The sequence below is a fragment of the Eutrigla gurnardus genome (assembly GCF_963514095.1).
Source record: "Eutrigla gurnardus genome assembly, chromosome: 15".
NCBI classification, from domain to species: Eukaryota; Metazoa; Chordata; class Actinopteri; order Perciformes; family Triglidae; genus Eutrigla; species Eutrigla gurnardus.
The window spans coordinates 22,747,448-22,763,430 of NC_139938.1; the positions used below are offsets into that span (position 1 = coordinate 22,747,448).

Here is a 15,983-nt window from a genome sequence, read left to right on the forward strand (position 1 = left end):
AAGTCTCGATTCACGGGAAGATGCAGAGCTCGGGGGGCCGAGCGCTGCCCGTCTACCACCTCAATGCAGCAGCTGCGACCTGCGTACAGCGGGACCTCACAGGGACAGATTAGTGATGGGGGTGTGTGCGCTCGCAAACCAGTTTCACATTCATATACTAAACGTATGAATAAATACAGTGGGAAGCACAAAGTCGGTTTTAGGGCAAAGTGTTACTCCTCGACTCAGATGACCTTTTTTCTTTTTTTCCGTGCTGGAGTGTGTGCACGTCGGTTTTCACGGACACAATGCTCCCACCAGTCTGCACACACCCACGCACATGAAATGCAATTATGTAGGTCTCCTCCACGAGTGCTACGGGCACACGAAGAGCTAGGAAACCTCACCTACCGCTGTGTCATTGCACTTTTGATTTAGACCGAGACGCGACGGACAAAAACACTACTGTTGTGCTACAGAATAGGAGCCAAAAAGGCAAATTACAGTTCTAAAGTACAGCAATCACACTCATTGCATATCCACTCTCATTGAAGTAAGTCATTATATTTCCCTTTTCCGTCATTTATTACCCTCCTACCCCGATATGCTAACTCATGGTGAAGCTGACCTCCTATTTGAGTATTTATGATGCCAAATCTTCACCCATTCACCAGCTAAAAGGAGCATACACAAAGTGCAGCGAGGACATTTAGGGCCTTATAATGTCATTACAGGTGACTGCAGCAAATGGTCCATTGCATGCGAGTTGTCTTATTCTTTAACAAATATTTTTTATATAACCTTTAATGGGTCCCAGTTGGACACAACATGATCTGCTTGAGACACGGACGGCCAACATGAGCAGATTTAATGGCTTTAACATCACATCCGCGTTTCCATCGTTGTAATCTATAATGAAAAAGAACTGTATCGCTTGGTGTTTTCTTTTCTTCTCTGGCGGGAACCCAGAGCTCACAGCTGAGTCCTGAGAAAGGGGTGCAGGTGACGAGCGCGGAGGGGAGCCTGTTTTCAGGGCAGCCAGAGCATAACAACTGCAGGGCTACACAGGATGTAGGTTCACATACCTGGGAGCTTTTGCACGGGATGGATTCTAGGCAAAGTTTGGGATGTGTGCTAAGTGGACTTGGAAGCACTATTTGGACAATTCAAGGCCGAGATGTAATGGCCTGAAATATAGATGCACTGACACGGTGTTAGGGGATTTAATGCGAGGGACAGAAGCAGTCAACAGAACACCGTGGATCTTTCTTGAGTCCCTGCTGAATAAGGGAGGGAGCTCAAAGGGACAAAATGTCAAGGGACTGACTGTTTGTCTGTAGGTTTATGGCACGGTGAGGGAGGAGGGGGGTCAGAAAAGATACCGTGATGAGATAAATTGCACTGATTAAGAAGCCCCTCAAGCACAATAGCCCACCAGAAGAACATGGGGTACTTTGAACCCAACAACAGCAATCAACAGAGGCCCGGGAAGCAGGCGTGGCAACTCTCTCAGGTAACACAGGGAGGCGGCTGTGCCAGTTTGCTCACCTCACTGACGAGCTTTGCTAAGTGGCGGAGGAATCGATGGGGATGTTTAGGCCCTTCGAGGAACTCAAAAGGTAATAAGGTCCATTTTGTGTTAGCTCCCTAATGGGATGATTTGTTTAAAAGCCAGAGTGAGTGTGGCAAAAAAAAATCAAGGAGAGGAGGGCATTTGTGTCTCATGAGTACGGGCTAAGAGGATTTAAGAGTGCAGCAGTACAGCATGTTCTGGGCCACAACATTTGTGTGGAGGTACAAATGTGTGTTAGTTAAAGAGATTTATGATTATTATACGTGCAAGGCATCCTCTAATTGGCTCAAAACATGCAAAGTGCGGGAGAGGAGCTGCCTCACATTTTTGAAGTTGTGTTGCAGGCTGACCAGCGTGGGACATTAGTTGTAGACAAGTAAAGGAGCGGCTCTGTGGCAAACACCGCGCTTCATATCCAGTTACAGACACTGGACTCTACTTCATGATTAAAGTAGCAGAGACTCATTTCTCCCTGATGAAGAGCAGGAAAGACGTGACAGGTGGCTCTGGCTCTGGTCGCTCTATGAATTCTGTCATTTGTTAAAAACATAGGTGTGTGAATCCCCCAAAACACACAAGTTAAGGAATTTATGTGTGTGCAGCATACCGCATCTAATAGAACAGTGTGCTGCATTGTTCTTAATCAATAGCTTGAATACAATTATTTTTGTTGATTCTAAAATGCCAACTAAAACAAAGAGAAATGACACATTACTATGATTAAACACGCCTGATGTGATTTTAAAAGGACTCCCTACCTCTACTGATCAGTGTCCATCCCTGAACCACTTGTGCATGAATGTAAAACAAAGAAAAGAGAAAGGTGTTGGTGGTAAAGTTGATCGTTTGGCATTTTACAACAAGATATCAGGGCTACACCACACACTGCTAGCCCTCTGCTAGCCCTCTGCTAGCCCTGAAGATGCCTGTGTTCATCCGGGACTACGCCATAATGTGGGGTATTAAAGCATTAAAGCAGGGCGTGAGCCTAAATATAGCCCAGGAAACCAATTTGCTTAGGGCAGCGTGATTTTGCACACGTGATAGTCATGCAGGCCGCTGTCCCTGGTCCTGAAATTAAACCGGCACCATGTTCATAAGGAAAAAAGCCAATACAATTCTGGAAAAAACAGCAATCTGCATATTAAGCATATGAAGTAAAATGTGCATTAAAACGTTTGAAAGTATCATGCGGGTTCGCGGGATGCAGATAGTTCGACACACACACACACACACACAAACTGCAATTCCTCACAAGCAACAGTGCGAGGCGCATGTCTGATGCAGTTCAGGGGAGAGAGAAAGAGAGTTTGATTGATCATGTGGGCTATGGGAGCCTGCGAGAGTTGTCGAAATTGCTGCATAGACGCCCCTCAGGCACCTATCTGGTCCCCACTGACTCCCAACCACGCCGTGGTCGCGATAACCACAACTCACCAGGGCGCCTGCCCCCCTCCCCCCCCAAAAAGCCCCCCATATAAGCGGATGGGGCTGTTAACAGCGCGGTTCATCCTTCCGGGTTGGACTTCACCGGTGATCCACAACACATTCCCACTTACCGCAGTCCTCACACAAGATCTTCCCAACATCCTTTTTTAGGCTCTTCACACTCGTGTCCCGCGGCGCGAACGATGCCCTGAAAACCAAGGGCTCGTCAGTGGGGTCCATGAAAAAAATGTACTTGTGGTTCTTCTTCACTTTGGTGCACGGAGCCTCGGCTCCGAACTCCCCCACGCTGACGAGCTGCTCCCGCTCCAGACCCCCGCTGCTCAGGGGCCACACGTCGAGCACTCTGACATTCACACGGTACGGCTCCGCGGAGACGTTCACAGGCGTGGACTGCACCTTGCCCTCGATCACCACGGCGGATTTGTAGACCTGGTCCTGCAGGGAATTCAAACTCGGGGAGTAGCAGGCGAACGAGACCCCGATGACCAGCATGGATAAGTGCACTGAATCAAGCCTCATGCCGCCTGCTTTGGCTCGGTGGTCGCTGGTCGCGTTGCGGCAGGGCTCTCTCGGCTGCGGGGCGATGGCGATGGAGCTGGGTTGAATGAAGAGACAGCAAGTAGGCTCCAGTAGCACGGCAGCGCAGCAGACCTTGCATAAGTGTCCATGCCATCGGGATCCGCTGCTTATTTCGAGTGATTTCCAATGGGTAAACGGGCGGCTTCGAAGCGGGCACGCCGGCGGGATGATGCCGGCTTCCTGACCCAGTCACCGCTTTCCGCTAATAATAAGGCATTGTAGACGGGCTAAGCCAGGAATCGGCGGATTCTCCCCTGCAGAAGATGCCCCCTATGCTGCCATAGTAGCCTCAGCTGCAAGACGACGCCACTCTTATCTTTGCCCAAAAAATTGCAGTGGCGGGGTACCGCTATGATGGTTTCCTGTATCATCTGCAGCGGAGGGGAAAAGACGCAAAAATGCTGCAGTGAACCACAAGTTTGGTAGTCCGGTCGCAAAACGCGAGCCACGTTTCATTCCGAGAAATAAAACATCGTTCGCGGTCGACAGCTGGAACGCTAATACGGCGCCTTCCACCGTGGCTCTCTCCCCGCCTCCCCCACTAGCCACAGACGGAGAGAAAATGCCGATTGCCAAGGGGCTCCGTTAACAAAAAAACGCAGGATCGGAGCGCCGAGGTGCAGGCAACCGATGGACCTAAAGGGTCGATCTCCTCTCTCCCGAAACCCAGTTACTGTACGTCAATCACTCCATGGTGTATCGTCAGCGGTGAGCTCGCGTTAAAATGAAACAAACGGAATCCTAAATCCATGACTGTCCCTCCTCAAAATCGCATTTTACTGTAGCCAAGGCATCGCTCCAAATAAAAGAAAAACGGAATATAGGCTCACATTGAAAGATGCATCCGCATATAGTCCGGGTGGGCCTAGAAAAAATCATATGGCTGCGATGACTAAGGCTGCGAAAGCATTTCAGATTCTTCAAGAGACTGTTTTGAATGAGTTTTGCGTCTCATCCCATTAAGTCATGCCCTGCATTCAGGTCACATTCGCTGCTCTGCCTCTAAAAAAAACTGATGTTGAAGCACCGCATTAAATCCATACAGCTATAAAACAGCTGCACCGTGGGGTCCGAGGCAGAGAGGAAAATATCTTAATAATTTTAGGAGAAAATTAAATGAAAGTATGTATTTCTCTGGTTTTATTATAATAACATATGTTACTTTAACCGGACGCCATATGATTTAAACATAGGAACAACGTCATCAGCAATGGCAATATTTAGGTGAAGTTATGACTGTAATCGTTTTGGTTTAGCCTAAAAAAAATAAATAAAAAAGAATGCGGATGCAGGATGTTGCACTGACAGTATTCACAAAGAGCGACATCTGCTGACCGCAGTGTTTATGTGCCGTTTGACACATACTTGCTGTAAATCCAACAGCAAACGTCTGTTGCCACATTTGATTCCTGTCCAATAAAATACGTTCAGTGTGGACTGAAATAATGAGGTGACCTGTACAGTTCAGGGCAAGACATACTGCATTAACACGAAGACTCAGTGCTCACGAGGCATTAGACCAATTCATTTGTAAATAGTGAATTTATAAAAAAAGAAATAAAACAAATACACCCACACTTCTACTTTTCATGTCGGCCTGGTACGCTGCGGACGTGCTCTCCGTGGTGCTGAAATCCTACAGGGCCAACAAATGACGCCCTCGTGAATTAGCTGTACGGCGTGTTGATGTTAGGATCATTTATCAGCCTACTGTGTGATCGGAAGCTATCCATTACATGAAGTCAGTGCTTCCTAAACAACACTCATAACGCCATCACAGAACGGAGCACGTGGTTTGCGCGTGGACGCCACGAAAGGCTCCACCAAGCGAGAGTGAGACGCGCGTCACCGTGTCGACCCCCGAGTCGCACATGACAGCAACGCTCGCTCGCTCCTTCCATCAGACGGTCGCCCTACACCTGTTACCATCGCAGGGCGAAGCTGCTGCAATTCCTCAACAGCGCCAAGAGGCGGCGCGCTTCCCCTTGATTTTTCCTTCCAGCCGTGCGTGTTGACATCAGAGGTGGAGCGTGCGCCGTGCCACGACTCGCCGTCCCTTGTCCATCTTGTGAAGCAGACAGAAGCAGTCCGCCGCGGTGTCCCGAAGGCCTCCGAGCGTATCTTTCGCCTCGTCTCCCGCAGCACGCACGCTCTAAGGCGCTCCCTCCCGCTGTCACCTAGCGCTGTAAGGTAGGTTATGGGCTCTCGCTCGGTCACAGGCGCGTTGTTTACACGACTTCCGGATCGTTGCTGTCCCGCAGCCTTTAAGTGTCCCGGTGTGCAGCCGATCATACGTGTCAGCGCCTCGCAGAGTTCACAGAAGCATCACGTAGGCGACAGCATGCCGCCCGCAAATCTGAAATAACGACGATGGAGCTGCGTTGTGGAGCACCGCCGCGCATTCCGCTGATGGGATGTGGGGCAAAAAACTTTGTGGGGCAGCCCTTTTAACAAATATAGCGACGTCACTTAAAAAAAATAAAAACGCTGAAATCTGCGTTAGACGCGGATTCGGCAAAACACGAGTGATTTTACGGATTCATGGTCATTATTAAAATAAATGGGGCTGAAGAACGCGCCCTCACGTCCTCATTGTGGATAGATGAATGACTTTGACAGGTTGTTTTGTGGTCTGTCGGAGGCTGTGGCCTGTTAGGTAAGTCAATTAGACAGAAATGCAACATCAAAAAGGTTTTGGGTTCGGAAAGTGGGATTCACTCCTAAATGGGGGGTTTTAATGGCCAGTTAAACCCGCATGAGAAACGGGAGATATTGCATTTTACGCAGGTAGGACCGAACAGAAAATCTATCTCTCATACCAAACAACAACTTCAACTATAATAATTCCATAGCAATTGCCTTCTTTTCTTGCGAATGTTTCACATACCTAATTGAGAGCGAGCACGTCACAAGAGAGTTATACCATAAGGCCAGCTGCAACTTCTCTTTAATAATAACAATATAAGCAAACTAACGAAAGAATTAAAGCTTGGGAAAGAGAAGTTCAACGTGTCGAGATGAGGATAGCCCCCAAACAGCTAGCGCGTATACGTCTCTGTGTGACAGCCCCTGTAGGCCTATAACTAAACATTCGAATGATAGGTGCATAAATGGCCCTCGTAAATGCTTATTTAATCCACTAGTGCTTCCACTGGTGTCGGGTGGTCTCGATAAGATCACTATTTATTTTTATATGACTGGATTGTGTGAGACGAGACGAAGCTGACGAGGAGGCCGAGCGTCCTGCAGAAGCGACACATCTGAATGATTTTACTCAACATACAAGTAGATGAAAGTTCAATAAGAGTGATGAGCAAAAATCAGATAAACTATATAGGTAACTCCTTTTAGGCCGCAAAGCTCCCCTCGCAAAATGCTTTATGTTTGGACGTTATTTTAAGACTTATTTTCAAAAATGAACGTTTCTTATTTAATTGCATGCTTATTAGAGCTTTTTGAGTCGGTTATATTATGAATAATGATTTAAAATATTTACTTCTCTAATGTATATTTATTTTACTTTTTATTGTCTTTTGCCAAAAGGCCAAATAATGAGTTAATATTTGCCATTCTGACTCAGTAGCACACTACAGGCCTATTGTTCATTACATTATTTTATTATTATTTTTGAATTATTTTTTGTCTTCTGCTCATCAACTTTTATTATTATTATTATTATTTCAATATTGTGGGCCTACCCAATCAATTGAGGAAAGATTTATTATTTACAAAAAGTTATTCAAGTGAAAAGTAACATTTGACATATGTAGTTATTATAATATGAAGGTCTTTATATTTCCGTTTGTGACAATAATCACATGTTCTAAGTATCTAATAGGTTTAGAGTATAAATGAAAAGGCATCTTTGAATGTAAACAGATTATTCTTAAGTGTTTCTGGGTTAGGTTCCTTTACTTGTATTACTGAAGTCCACTCAGGCCTTCATGCAGCCTTAACGTTGAATACACAGAGGGGAAAAGTCCACTTTTTCTTATTTATTCTTGACAATTATGTAAATAATGTTTTTTTCTTTTTTTTTTAAAGAAAAATAAAACATGCATGTTTAAACAATGAGATCACAAAACAGAAAAACAGCTCAAAGTACAGAATCCATCTTCCATAGCTATCATAATTGACTTGTTTTAAGCTAAATAAAATGTTAAGGATCAACGCTCACCCTTTTTAGGATTAATATTAGTGAAGTGCATAACGAATATTAAATGAAAGAACTCCGAATGAGCGTCTAATTTAAACAGGGTGTATCCGTCTTTTTTACGCACATCACTGAACGCTTTTACGCGCAGAGTCTCCAAGTTACGTCGATCTGAGGGAGGTGTGGTTCAAAATGAGATGCCGCCATTGTCACAATACTAGAATAAAAATGCACGTTAAATTATCATATATTAATGTGGACATTTCGTCGTTTACTTGAAGTAATATTTTAATTTATTGACTGAAATGCATAACCGGAGGCCAGATTGACTGATATGAGAAATAGTCTCGTTTGTTTTTAACATGCGAACGAATTGCTTGTTTATTTACTGAAATCTAACATTCTGGCGTCACCTTTTCAATTTTCAAAATGGAACCTTAGGGTAAAAATAAAAACATATTCTTAAATGTTCTGCCAGGAAAAGTTAGTAGTGAGAAATATTACCGTAATGCTCGGGCTAAACGTATCAGTAGCAATCTGAAAAACATGACATCGACGGTTCAAGTGAGAAGGTGGAAATAGTTAGGAGGACAAGGAGGAAGATGAATCACCGTGGAGAAGGTATCAGTATGCAGCGTTTTCACACATGACTAACCTATTGTAATGTGTTAAATGTGTTACTGGGTTACTTTTTTTGAGTACGCACGAATGCAAAACTGCAATCTAATGAGAATGTCCACCGTTTTCTATTTGTAATCACCAATTATACCACATCATCTCATCTAAATAGACTACCAATGTGTGTGTTTTCAAACAGTAACTGTCTGTGCTGTACAAACGTCTAAATTATGGGTAGGCTATGATTTATAGGCCCATCCAACCGACTCCATACAGATAGTCCTCTGGTTTCTGATGTGCTGCAGTGGGGAGAGAGAAAAACAGCAGCTTTACTTAAACTTCACTCGTCGCTAAATGCGATGACGGCTGCGGTCAGTGCGCCTGGTAGAGAGAGTGCGGCTCAACCACGAGGAAGAGGCCGTTAGCAGCACGGCCACGTCGCTGCAACACGAGCGGACACTACCTGCGCGACGACACGCCGGAAACCAGCCTCCTGGCGGTAAGCTGTGGACTGACGTTATATATCAGAGGACCTTAGAGACAACTGTGACTTGACTTGATGGTTGGATCAGGGTCAAATATTAGAAATAATGCTATTTCTCCATTTTTATTTTTGTGTTTCTCGTGAGCGCGCTCGGCTGCAAGCACAAGGTGCTGCCCGTTTAGGCCCCGATAGTGTATTCAACTAGAAGTTGGCCTTAACGCAAACTTTGCAATCATGACATCACACGATTGACACGTTGTGGTGACGTAATGCTTTGCACCCCTAAATATTGTTCCCAAGACCACTAACTTGGGTAAACCGGCCCTTTTCCTGACATGCCAGGGGAAACATTTTTTTAAATGTTCACTTTTGAGAACAAATTCTAATGAATTGTTTGGAAACAAATACTGTGATGTTGCTAAATATGCTAATGCACGCGAGTAGTGATCCTATCAGGTTTTATATACATAATAAAACATCTGTTATTTATGATGCTGTGTAATTTATGGATTGTCTATGTTACTTAGGCTGATAAAGCTTCAGACGAACTAGTTTACATATGGTTCCCTTGCTGTAGGTCTACGGGGCTGTTACCGGTACAAATATTAATCCATTGTTATATGGTCAACATTGTTACATTGGGCTAAATATTAAATAGTTAATATTGATATTTAATTTGATGATAAGAAGTAAGGATTAGGTTCAAGAGGGTCTCTTGAATTACTTGATTGCCATGACTTTGAAATCAGTGAGTTTTTTTATTATTTTTTTATTTCTCAATTTAAGCAGTACATTTTTGTGTTGGGATATCACAATTAATTCAGCGTTTAACAAATAATCGTGAGCACATTACATGTGCACAGACGCTGGTGACGTAATTAGGTTAACTAGAATGCCATGTTGGAAGGAAAATTATGTTCAACACTGAACTTACTGTGAAAGTGAAAGGGAAGCCAGGGTCTTTCCGCCGGTTTCAGGGGCTTTTGCGACGAATCGAAACTTAGCCAGGCTGCGGGAGATGGGCTCGATTCTTCTGGTTTCCCTTCTTCGTGAGTGACAGCTGGTGACATTACACCTTGTGAGAGCAAAAAAACCCAGCGTCCTCGCTCCGCAATAACGCTTCCCCTCCCTCTCGCCTTGTTGTAACCCTCTGTGTAGATCTCGCGAGAGCTCCGGCGTTCGCTGTGGCTGGCCGTGGCTTTGCAGCAGACAGAGGGAGAAGGCAGGCAGGCAGCATCATGGCGGACAGAGACAGTGGTAGTGAGCAGGGAGGAGCGGCCACGGGCCCAGGCTTCGGTTCCATGCACCCAGCGACAGGAGGGGCGGGCTCGGCTTCCGGGCTCCAGCACGAGACGCAGGAGCTGGCGTCGAAGCGGGTTGACATCCAAAACAAACGCTTCTATTTGGACGTGAAGCAGAACGCGAAAGGCCGCTTCTTAAAGATAGCAGAAGTCGGGGCCGGTGGAAACAAGAGCCGCCTCACTCTCTCCATGTCCGTGGCGGTCGAGTTCCGTGACTACTTGGGGGACTTCATCGAACACTATGCCCAGCTGGGTCCGAGCAACCCGGCGTTGGTACAAGACGAGCCCCGGCGAGCGCTGAAGAGCGAGTTCTTGGTCCGAGAAAATCGGAAATACTACATGGATCTGAAAGAGAACCAGAGGGGACGGTTCCTGAGGATTCGACAGACCGTTAACCGGGGGCCCGGTTTGGGATCCACGCAAGGCCAAACGATCGCCCTGCCCGCCCAGGGACTTATTGAGTTTCGCGACGCTTTGGCTAAACTTATTGACGATTACGGTGTAGAGGACGAACCTGCGGAGTTGCCCGAAGGGTCATCATTGACTGTGGACAACAAGCGGTTCTTCTTCGACGTCGGATCCAATAAGTACGGTGTGTTCATGAGGGTAAGCGAGGTGAAGCCCACGTACCGCAACTCCATCACGGTGCCCTACAAAGTGTGGTCCAAATTTGGGAATACGTTCTGTAAATATGCCGACGAGATGAAGAAGATCCAGGAGAAGCAGCGGGAGAAAAGGGCATGCGAGCTGCAGCAACAAGAGGAGATGCAGGCGGACGATGGAGACGAGGATTGATATAGATAGCAAAAAAAAAAGAGAAAACAACAAAAAAACATGCAAGAGTAATGAAAAATAACAAGAGAAATATAATTAAAAACTCTACTGTATAAAGAAAGAAATCTAAAGATTTAACTGTAATGGTTTAACTCCAAGGGAGCATCACCCACAATATAAGAAACCTCCACAACCTGACAGTTATGACATGTTGTCACTCATCGCTGGATGTTACCCCCACTTATCCACCATTAATACAGTAACGGGCTGCTAAACAAAGTAATAACATTATATTTGAACATTGTTTCCTACTTGACAAACAATATTGAACCGAGTGTTTATTTCCCTTATTAACAGAAAACCTTTTGTACCAGTTAAAGCTATTGTAAAAAAAAAAAGAAGAAAAAAAAGACAGTGTCTGCAATGTCCAAACGGAAGCATTGCCGAGTACCAAGGAAAAAAACCCGTTTCCTTTTCACGTGAGCTCATGACTTCAGCACAAATCAGACGTTTTAATTTTTCAAAACCAAAATTCGAAGAAAAAAAAAAAACACTTTGTAAAAGGTTGTCACATGTACTTGCCATCCTATTTACCTTTTACCTGTGAGTAGAGATGTGTTTACACATAAATCATATGAGGGCTAGGCCTGCTTCGAGGACTGGTTAGATGTCATGCAGTATAAAAGGAACATATAGGCATTTTCATCAAATGAAATAAGTGCTCTATCTGTCGTGCAATATGCATTGCATAAAAATCAAATATATTGAACTGGTCAATGGATCTCGATGACGTTTGCCAGAGGCATTCAAAGAAATATGAATATTGTAATTTTTGTTTCAGTTGAAATTGTTACCATGCAGATGGATATATTATAGACTACCTTTGTGTCTCGTTGTTAATGCAATGTGTTCATTTTAAAAAGGTACTAAATGTGTAACCGATAGAGGAAATGCAGTGACAACATGTAGCAAATGGCCCGAATTGCGGATATCAAGACGAGCACCCTCACATGTACTGTGCTGATTGGCTTAGTGGTCTGGTAAACAAACAAAAAAAAAGAGGCAAAATTCAGCAGAGCATTATTGGTTAGTACATCCGAAACAACATTTTGTGATCTTGTTCAGTCATAAAAGTCCAAGTGGTGCCAAGGAGTGCTGTTGCTGCATGTTAATCTGCACTAAAGATAGATTTCGTTGGTTTTCCCAAAATATTGGCTCAAGGACTCTTCCATATGTATCTTTATCTGCTTGTAGTGTATGAATCTCAAGTTTGAGTACCGAGTGATTTCCATTCAAAGGCTTGGTGTAGTTGTAGTGGAAGTTGTTTTCGAAGCGCGATCGGAGAAGGAGTGACCTTGCGAACAGTAATCAGAACATCACCATCACACTATGAGGAGGGGCCGCTGAGGAGCCTGTATGAGCCGAGGTGAAGAGGGTCCAATTCACCTGTTGGGAGAACCTTCGGTGGTGTGTCAATGGAGTTTCGGCGGGGCTACTCCGGACGTACATTCAGAGCTCCGCTTTTAGATTTGTATGCCCAGATATCTACCCAGGGGTGATGAGATTCTGTTTTGGTCTAATTGTAAATATTTGGGCTGCCACACGGAAAACAACTGGTTTCCAAAACCAGTTCAGTCGCATCTCATAGATGTGTGATAGCAGTTTTATAAACTCTGTCAGTGAACTTCAGAGAAACTGGCAACAATCAGATAATGTCAGATTTACCTCAGCATTGAATTAAAACGAACGCTCCCACGTTTAGATTGACTGGAAACCAGCAAACCAGACGGTCCTCGACCACTTACTTTTGGAGCCTAAATGACACCCGATTGGGAGCATCCTCTTCAGCATACAAACAACCTGGTGCCTTACACACTCCGCATGCTTACACGCTGGCCTGGTGCTTTGGATCGCAGTTTGGCTTCGTTTTTTTTTATCGTTTCCTCTTTCTTCCATATTTTTTTTGTCTCAGCCCCCTTGTGTGCTAGCGCACGACTCGTGGTGCTAAAAGGGTTTGTCGTAAACCCGTACGAAAAAAATTGGAGCAGAATTCTTACCTTTTTTCTGCTCACCTTCCTTCTTTCCTAACTTCATTGCCATCCCCATTCCACAGCCATCCAGGTATCGGCCGACATGTAAACATAGAAAGGGGGTGGTCACCTAGATGCGAGATGATGCGGAGGAGTTGGCTCTTCACTAGCCAAGTGTGTTAGCGGCGAGAGCAGGGGCTGATTGGGAACACCGGTAGTAGCCTGAAATTATATCAACTATTGTTGGCATGCCCCCTTTGAAATGCTCGTTCTCTGGCTTGGGTAGTTATGTGTTAAGTTGTGAGTCGCTCAATTAATGGGGAGCAGCAAGCATGTCTTGTTTTTTTCCGTTGTTGTTTTATGTAGTTACCTTTTCAGCGTTATTCCACATTATTTGTAATTTTGGAATGTTTTCGCCCACAAAAAATATATCTATTTTTTCTGTGCAACATTTCATCACTGTGTGCAATATCGTATGTGCCAATGGTGGCAATATATGTATATCAATTAAATATATGATTACTATTTGAAAGCATGTGGCTGAATTCCATGTTTATTTCTCATGAAGGAGTTGTATGCCTTTATTTGCACTCAAAGCTCCATCCTGGAGGAAAATATAGTAAACCAAGGTCTTAGCAGCCTGTTGGGTTAAGCAGTTCACATAAGTACTTTAACTTGAAATAGAACAATGTCACTGCAAGTATGCCTCTCTTTAGGAAAAGGGTCAACTTGGCTTAATGGGTTGTTGAAGGTAGACTATGAACACACAATGGAGTTTTTATGTGAAAAGGAAAACTTTAAAAAAAAGAAGACGTGAAATCTCCATTTTAGCTTTAAGCTAAGAAAAGGTGCTTCAGTCCAATTCTCATTAAGGTGTATGGTGAACTGTCTTCAGTGGTTGTTGTGTGTAGCACTTTGCTTTCCCAGGTTAATGAAAACGCCTGACCAATACTTGTTTAAAATGATCTCAACAAAGAATGTCATTCGCTCTTATTTTTCTTTTCTTTCTTTTTTTTTAAAGATAAAGAAGTATTTGATTTGCTCATTTGGTTTTGATGCATTCAATATAATTTATGTACATTTGACAAATTTCCAAAATAAATTTAATTTACCCAATGAGGGAAAATCTACATTCAAAATGTATGTGGGTTTTTTATGTTTCATTTCTTGTTGGAGAGTAAAAAAAAAAAAAAAATCTTCCCAAACTGTCTACAATTGACTGATGAAAAGTGTTTCATTTTGGTGTAGTTTTTGTCCACAATGTCTGACTCTACATTTACAATGATACTAATTACTGAAGCTTAATTTTACAGCCTTTAAAATGCAAATTTTGCAATGACAAGTAACTGATGACTCGTGTCCTCTTAGATATTTCTACAGTACTGTATGTATAATACCAGGCTGTAAAATAAAGCATTACTTTGTTCTCTAAACATCCCGACTTTGCTATTTGTGATCACGTGTACGCAACGATGACGTTCTACGCTTCGCTTCTCGCATCACAAACGAGAGCTTATTGATCACAACTCAACAGATCCAGCATGTCTTTCAAGTTTTGTTTACTAATCCCGTAAAACAGTTTATTCAGATTTTTTGAGGTTTGCCTTACTGCAACAGTGATTAACAAGAAAAGCAAGTTAGACAGTATGTTTATTGAGTAAATGGGTTTTACAAATTGAGTAACAATGCTTCTTTCATTAATATTCATAATTCCTCCACCAGGTAATTAAGCCTCAGTGTTTCTGCCTCTAACGTCGTGGTCAGGTTGCTATGGTGCAGGGAGATGTTGCCAGGTCCATTAATGGCGAGAGGATTTTTTTTATCACCTTCTTCACCTGTACCTTCTCCTCGACCACCTGCTGTACCAGAAGAACCTACATTACAAATATGTTAATATAAAGATCGAGCGAAGTTTGAATTTGCTACGACCACAAACAGAGGTCAGAGCGCTGCGTAAATGTCAGGTCTTTGTTGTGAAATCGATGGTCTCAGCCTGGTGGCCCCCCTGCTGGCCAGGAGGGAAGGGAGGGGGGGAATGTGCTAAATTGAGATGGACTCCAGCTCAGATGCCAACTCAGACTCCCGAGTTTGCTTTTCATCCAAGAACCCACAAAGAGGACTGGGTCAGGTCGTCACGGTTTTGGAAGTGCGACGCATAAGTGGTAACTGCAACTGGCGATTCATCGTAGCAAAGACGATCTCTGTGAAAGCACTATGTACTATGTGTTGATGAAAGGCTATACAAAAAAATTTGTTTATTTTCCATTGTGAGAGTTTCAGCCATGTTGCTTATAAGTACAATGGCAATAATTGCCCACAGGTATGCTGCTAGGGAGGGTTGATATAACAGGGTTATTCTGGTCCAGCAGCTTCACAGCTAGCAGACAGAGAACCAGCAAGTCAAATTCAGATTTTATTTCTGCTGCAACATGCTCATCATCACCTGAGCCCTCTCTGACATCACTAACGGCCTGCTGTGATGTACAACATCCTGCCACGTGTTGCCTTTTGTGTGGGTGAGCACCTGCATGCATGTGTATTTGTGTTGCAGGGCTTTTCTGCATATGTACAAAAATGCTGGCTTGGCTTTAACGCTGCTTCCATTAGTATTCATCTGTCTTATTTCGTGGTATATGCTGAAGCAGTTTGGCTTTGGTGGTGACGTAATTCACAGCAGGCTTTCTCTGGCTTTGGCCACTAGAGGGCAATCTTTACCTATAAATGATGTTCAGAAATAGAAAGGCAAGGAGAAGAAAGAGGAAGAAGAAGAAAGTTGCTTTTGGTTTCAATGTGTTAGAATTACAGAGACAAATGTCACAAGGGACAGTTTAACACAGCCTACTGAACTTCTACTGAATAGAATGTGCAAAACAAGATAACAAGCCACTATTTCTGTTTTATTGTTTTAACATTTGCTTCATAGTTTAAAACAAAATAGCCCTTGAACAAAACGTAACATTTACACCAGCTGAGCGTGTGTTTGAATGTCACAGTCCCTGGCATTATATCAAGACAGACGTCATGCAAATTTCTTCAGTGTAAA

At 43.8% G+C, this 15,983-nt stretch overlaps 2 protein-coding genes across 3 annotated transcripts in view; one reads left to right on the top strand and one right to left on the bottom strand.

Moving 5' to 3' along the window:
- Positions 1–3,711, bottom strand: part of nrg2a (neuregulin 2a) — a 62,620-nt gene extending 58,909 nt beyond the window's left edge. Inside the window, exon 1 of one of the 2 annotated variants that reach the window (XM_084029194.1) lies at positions 3,112–3,711. In XM_084029194.1, coding sequence (XP_083885320.1) covers positions 3,112–3,520 — 409 coding nt within the window. In that variant the 5' untranslated portion in view covers positions 3,521–3,711. The remainder of the gene's footprint in view (positions 1–3,111) is intronic. The other variant, XM_084029196.1, reaches the window with a different exon arrangement.
- Positions 3,712–10,001: 6,290 nt separating this feature from the next.
- puraa (purine-rich element binding protein Aa) lies at positions 10,002–14,072 on the top strand. Its single transcript, XM_084028307.1, has one exon. It carries the CDS (start codon positions 10,074–10,076, stop codon positions 10,929–10,931), a length of 858 nt encoding a protein of 285 aa, XP_083884433.1. The 5' UTR covers positions 10,002–10,073; the 3' UTR covers positions 10,932–14,072.
- The last annotated feature ends 1,911 nt before the right edge of the window (positions 14,073–15,983 follow it).

Excerpts from the sequence above, each read along its gene's own strand:
- puraa (XM_084028307.1), top strand. The coding sequence starts at position 10,074 with ATGGCGGACAGAGACAGTGGTAGTGAGCAGGGAGGAGCGGCCACGGGC.